Source organism: Branchiostoma floridae, unplaced genomic scaffold (assembly GCF_000003815.2).
Source record: "Branchiostoma floridae strain S238N-H82 unplaced genomic scaffold, Bfl_VNyyK Sc7u5tJ_1439, whole genome shotgun sequence".
Lineage (NCBI taxonomy): Eukaryota > Metazoa > Chordata > Leptocardii > Amphioxiformes > Branchiostomatidae > Branchiostoma > Branchiostoma floridae.
The window spans coordinates 1,142,690-1,149,468 of record NW_023365716.1 but is presented as its reverse complement, the minus strand read 5'-3'; the positions used below and the strand labels follow the sequence as shown (position 1 = coordinate 1,149,468).

General features: G+C 38.2%; 3 protein-coding genes across 4 annotated transcripts in view; 1 reads left to right on the top strand and 2 right to left on the bottom strand.

Annotated features, from left to right (window-relative positions):
* LOC118407653 (tropomyosin-1-like) overlaps window positions 1-756 on the bottom strand; it is an 11,475-nt gene extending 10,719 nt beyond the window's left edge. For both annotated transcript variants that reach the window (XM_035808168.1, XM_035808169.1), the window contains exon 1: window positions 609-756. In XM_035808168.1, coding sequence (XP_035664061.1) covers window positions 609-737 — 129 coding nt within the window. In that variant the 5' untranslated portion in view covers window positions 738-756. The remainder of the gene's footprint in view (window positions 1-608) is intronic.
* LOC118407668 (tropomyosin-1-like) overlaps window positions 1-6,779 on the bottom strand; it is a 1,169,601-nt gene that overhangs the window by 21,225 nt on the left and 1,141,597 nt on the right. The window lies entirely within an intron of this gene.
* Window positions 1-6,779, top strand: part of LOC118407709 (zinc finger protein 501-like) — a 482,642-nt gene that overhangs the window by 339,987 nt on the left and 135,876 nt on the right. The window lies entirely within an intron of this gene.

Here is a 6,779-nt window from a genome sequence, read left to right as displayed (position 1 = left end):
GTCAGACATCGAAACGTCAGCAGGTGAGAAAAATTGGTTGTGTAAAAGAAAATTCCTATATCCTATGATCTACCAACCTGATGAAATTATTTTCGGAAGTTTTACTTCATGTGAGTTAATCCTTCCTTCACTACTTCCTTTCAATCAATCCCAGCCTTTCCCAACGCAAGATAGACTTCAGGCTCCTCCAACTAATATACAGTAATGTATTTTGATTAGATCCAAATAAAACAAAACTAAACAGAGCTGTGTTTACTATAATCACGTAATACATCGATGACGCCTCATGACGGTTAGACATTCAGGTAATAAGATACGCCAAAAAAGCAGTTACTCAAGCAACTGCATGGTGGAGAAATATTGCTGGAGAGAGTTTTGATATTAGCTATATGTATATATATATATATATATATATATATATATATATATATATATATATATATATATATGCTCTCTCTGTGTATATGTATATGTATTGATATATTGCTAAACAATATCATGTGAAGCTGAACCTTCTGCAGCTGCATCCAGATGTCACCACCAAATGTTAATTCTCACTGTGACTAAACCATTCCTACAATGTACATTGCTTAGTTGTGCGCAGGTACCTTCTCCAGTCGCGAGCTGGCCTCTATCATGCCCGCCTTTGCGTCTGCCTTGCGAGCATCGGCGTCGTCAATCGCAGATGATATTTCGTTAAGCTTCGCCTTCAGTTTTACCAGTTTGCCCCCGTCCATGGTGTTCAATCCAAACTACCTGAAAAGTACATTAACGATGGTTAGTCATCCAGAGAGGAAAGATGATTTTTTATATTCAATCTATACTGTTAGGCAAGTTTTATGGGACATGAGAACGTTTACTCCGATCATAGTAACGTTGCTGCCGGACGACATCTGAGGCATCTGTTATTGGACAGAAAAAACTTGTCAATATTAAATACAAAGATACTGGTACTTCAGGGTGTTGAGCGTGCACGAATTTTCCTCTGTGTGTGTCTGCGTGTTTGTGTGTTTGTGTGTGTGTGTGTTTGTTTATTATATTGTTATGGAAACGCAAGCAGAGCACAAACTGGTCGTGTAAAACAATTTTCCTGTATTCTTTATTGTTATAATTTGCTCGGACCAGTTGTACATGTACATTGGTTACCCCTTGGATACTGTCTTAGTCCACGGTAGACCAATTAAGGAGATTAGCCAAAACACACGGGTAAACAAAACACATATGCATCACAGCGTATAGTTTGATCAATGAGATTTTGCTACAGTCGCTCTTATATTCAGGAACTCCTGCATTTCAAAAAGAGTAGCGATTGTCAGATAATCTCCCGAAGTTTGCTTTAAACCTAGGATGGAAACAGAATACAGGTGAAACTAAGGTTTGAGGCATCCAATTATACACAAGAGTGATTATAGGTGAAGAAATTTGGTCCGAAGCGGTCAAACCAGTTGTCTACTCGTGCCAATACAATCTATGCGCTGGGGCGTGTCATACCTACAGTAGTTACGAGACCATTCTGGCCCCGCTGTGTGAGAAAATCTGTCAGTTTGGACCCCAAACAGGACAGAAAATGAAGTGCATTTTATAGTAGAGTGTAATATTTATGTTATTGGTTAAAATATCATATTTTGTTATATAGAACATAGATCCTACCACTTATTAAGACGTATGAGTAGAATTGAAAAAAATCAGATTCGTCATGACTAAATGGCTATAGCTAAACACATTCTATCTATTGCCAAAAAGCGAAAAGCTAAACGTACATGCAAGACTTTGGTAGTTTTAAGAATATATTCATGTTCCATCTTTGTTGTGATCGGTAATAGGCAAAACTGGTCAAGAAAGCTCTTCATAATCAATTGTTAATCAGCCCCTGACTGATACACAGGATACGGGGTATACGTTTCTTCTGCTTCTTATCATATAATTACAGGAATGACGACCTAAGATAGGAAGCCGTTTAATGTTAAACAAAACTCATCTAACCACACTTCTTGTGTACACAGCATGCAATGTACTATGTACACTGTATTTGCACAAATATCACACGATGGGAATACATTGAAACACAAAAACTTACGTTTCTGGTGTTGTGTAACGATACAGCCGTCCGTGTGTTTGTTGTGTCGCTGTGTAATTACCCAGCCGTCTGTCCGGGTGTTGTGTCTCTGTGTGGCCGCGCTCTGCACCTACGGTATGTTACGATTTTGTGACCTTTAACCTTAGCAATCCTAAATTTACTTTTATAATGACCTATTTTAAATCATCCAAGTTGTCTTTGGAATGGCTTAGATTTGTATTTGATAAGGGTCACTCCTACCGATCCACTAGATGTTTTGCGTTTCTTTTTAAAATCTATTTTTTTCAGTTTAAGTATGTGGGAGTGATCTTAAAAGCCTTTAAGGTGAAGGGATCTGGTCTGAAGTACTTCGACCAGTTGTTCTACTTGTGTAGAAAATAGTCCCCATTGTGTTGTGGGCGTGTCATACATACCGGCAGTAAGGCTTAGGTCACATTTCCAAACCGGGCCCGGCCGGGATGTTTCAAGAAAAAATAAACTGTATACCTAGAAATATAAACAGATCATTCCCACGAATCTTATCATTTTGCCATCTTGTGTATTTTGACGTCTTTTATATCATTCTTTTTGCTCCCGAAAGCTGCCCGGCCGGCCCCCGGTTTGGAAATGTGACCTAAGCCTAATCAACCTACGGACAAAATACTCGGGATTCTTGACTTTGTCAGTCGTCAATAAATGGTATCAACAATAATTCGTAACAACGTTCTTCTTTCAGTCACAAATTTGAGCAGGTGCTTACAATCACGAATCACGTATGGTAAGGCCATGTTGATTTGATTATATGTGGGTCTGCATGGGGGGTCCCGACAACGATTTACACTGAATTCAGAAGAACCCCCTACGTATTACGCTAAATCAAGGAAGGCACTTACGCTAAATTTGGTCGCCTCGCTACGAATTACGCAGATAAGGTGGTTTTCCCTACGACTTACGCGAAATAGAAATAGGCTGCCTTATGGAAAAGAGCATGCAGACCCTTCTATATGGATGAAATCCTCTGGGGACCCCAAAACTGATGCGAGCGTGCTGAAAGAATGGTTTTATCAAGTCCTTGGTTTTATAAAAACAAAATTTGCCTTCATTATGAAATCTAAGTTATCAGGAGGCTCACAAATTTCGTGTTACGAAATGACTTAGTTAATGTTCATGTCATCTTAAGTTATACGTTTCGTTATAATCTCAATTTTGTTACTTTTGATTGTCATTGTATCTAATATACAGAGCAAAAGACCTCTATAAGCTCATTGTGAACTTCTTGTCCCATGCTCAAAAAATGAATGCGAATGAAATAAAATAAATGACCAAACACACGGTGTGGAATATTGAACAATAAATTCTTTATTTTTTCTTTCACATCTTCATCTTAGACATTTGAATCGATGTTGGTATTCTATGACTTTGGTATATGTTTTCCGATATATTTTTTTAAAAATCTACAGCATGGATTAGCTCATTTCGCAGCTGCTTCTCATGATTTACAGCAGGGTTGAAAGGGATCCGGATTTTTAGAACTCCAGGCCGAAAATTGATTCGCGCGAATGTCATCCATATAATCAAATCAACATGCATGCTGCCTGCTCAACTTGACTGGGTTATACATGTACGAGATACACTCTGTAGACATGGGTTCCAAAATATTTGGCTGAACCCCAACATAAGCGCCAACTATCTTGGAAACATGTACAAGGAGCGCCTTAAAGACGAGTTTCTGTCCAGCTGGCGACAAAAAATCAAAAGTTTCAGTAAACTCGATACATATTCAAAAATAAAATCTGAATTTCATATTGAGAAATACTTGCTTTCGGTCCAAAACAAATCCCTCGTAGCCAATACAACAAAACTCAGAATTGCTGCACACCGGTTACAAATTGAAAAAGGCGACACAATAATGTCCCAGCAAGCCAGAGACTATGTCCAACATGCAAAGAAGGCGTAGAAGATGAGTACCATTTTATGATAGAATGTCCCACTTACATAGAAGAAAGAGCTAAATTAATGCAGACGATAAAGTACAAATCATTACCAAAGACAAACAGAGAGTTATTTCATGTACTTATGTCATATCCCGACACTGTTTCTGTTTACGTACTACGGCCAATACATATACATCCATGCAGAAAAGGAACCTCATGATATCAACTTAATTTTGTAGACATTGTCATAGTAATGTATATACTAGAAGATATGATCCTCGTTGTGTCTCCTTTCAATCATATTGTTTGTATAAAATGGAGCCTGAATGTAGTGTGTACTAGATACATGTTATTAGCAAATAGTCTGTAGCAACATTCTGGATTTGTTTCACATTGCATATTATGTTTTGTTCGAACATTGCATAAATTTCATCTATTGTTACTTTATTAGCATAATTCCACTACTCATATCACAATTGTCTTATACCGTCTAACGTTACCTAAGTTTGCCACACATTGTACCCGTTCTACAAATGTTGTGCAATAAACTTTGACTTGACTTCACTTGAGCATAACCCACTATCCGCTAGGCTAAAAGGTCCGAACCAGTTGTACCTCATAAATTATCTGCTTGGCCAATAGAAACACGAGGGGAAGTGTGTGTAAGTTGTAAAGAGTGAACTCTGGAGATAAAAGCGTTATGCGGCGATCTGCGGTTTGACCTATTGTGAAGTGTGTATCAGGTTTGTGACCTCTGAACTTAGCCTCAATAATGTTGGACGCCCGTTTGAGGCACTTGACATGGTCACGTAAAAAAAAGATTAAAAAATTGCGGTGGGCTAAATCAGGCTGTCAAAGGTGTCCTCGTAATCCCAACGAGTTGTTCTATCTGCCTTGTGAATCTCAAGCGATGGACTTTTACGAGAAAGTATATATTTAATGTCAAAGTTGACCGATTTTCGACAGCTTTTCCCTATGGTTTCGCCATTGTTTTCAAGCCGAAATACGCACCGTATGGGGGTTTCGGGGTGTCCGCTTAGTGGGCGAGGTTCAACTGTTTCCGGGTCACGCTATACCGTTGCGGCAGTCACTCGGGACCTCACTCGGTAGTGTACACAAGTACATGTACTTTTGATGGTGCTGTCAGCGTTTTATCATGTTACGAAGTAATATTGAAATGTCTTTGAAGTATAAGACAGCACTATGATCTGTAAGGTGTTATTCCAATAAGTTGCGTCGTGGGTAAAGTGAACTGTAGGTAACGTTACCCGACGATGGCTTTTTTTGCATCTGACTGTTAACTGTTGAAGATATTAGATACATTGCTCGCGCCTGACTGAGGGATTAACTAAGATTAGAACAGTATATAGCTAATTAATAGCGATAAACGTGTTCAGAAGAGAAACTGTGCCAATTTGAATGACACAAAAAATAGCGCCGTAAGAATTGTAACGTTATATAGCTAACTTGTAGCGGAAAACGTGTTCAGAAGACAAACTGTGTCAATTTGAATGACACATCTAAAGGACCGTTGTGCGCTGCATTAAGTGTATATTACTAACTAATAGGGAAAAACATGTTCAGAAGAGAAACTGTGTCAATTTGAATGACAAACTTACAGAACAGTAAGAACTATAACGTTATGTAGCTACATGTAATAGCGCAAAACGTGTTCAGAAGACAAAATGTGTCAATTTGAATGACACACTTGCAGATAGCGCAATAAGAACTGTACATAGCTAACTCATAGCGGAAAAGCGTTCAGGAGACAAACTGTGTCAATTTGAATGACACACTTACAGGTAGCGCAATAAGAAATGTATATAGCTAACTCATAGCGAAGTGTAACGTGATCAGAAGACAAACTGTGTCAATTTGAATGACACACTTGCAGATAGGGCAATAAGAACTGTATATAGCAAACTAATAGCGGAAAAGTGTTCAGGAGACAAACTGTGTCAATTTGAATGACACACTTCCAGGTAGCGCAATAAGAACTGTATATAGCAAACTAATAGCGGAAAAAGTGTTCAGGAGACAAACTGTGTCAATTTGAATGACACACTTGCAGATAGCGCAATAAGAAATGTACATAGCTAACTCATAGCGAAGTGTTACGTGTTAAGAAGACAAACTGTGTCAATTTGAATGACACACTTACAGGTAGCGCAATAAGAACTGTATATAGCAAACTAATAGCGGAAAAAGTGTTCAGGAGACAAACTGTGTCGATTTGAATGACACACTTGCAGATACTGCAATAAGAACTTTATATAACAAACTAATAGCGGAAAAAGTGTTCAGGAGACAAACTGTGTCAAATTGAATGACACACTTGCAGATAGCGCAATAAGAAATGTACATAGCTAACTCATAGCGAAGTGTAACGTGTTCAGAAGACAAACTGTGTCAATTTGAATGACAGACTTGCAGATAGCGCAATAAGAACTGTATATAGCAAACTAATAGCGGAAAAAGTGTTCAGAAGACAAACTGTGTCAATTTGAATGACACACTTGCAGATAGCGCAATAGGAAATGTACATAGCTAACTCATAGCGAAGTGTAACGCGTTCAGTTGACAAACTGTGTCAATTCGAATGACACACTTGCAGATTGCGCAATAAGAACTGTATATAGCAAACTAATAGCGGAAAAAGTGTTCAGAAGACAAACTGTGTCAATTGAATGACACATTTATAGAACAGCGATGTATGTAAGAACTGTATATATCAAACTTAAAGCAAAAACGTGTTCGAAAACTACCTGTGTCAATATGACACATTATAG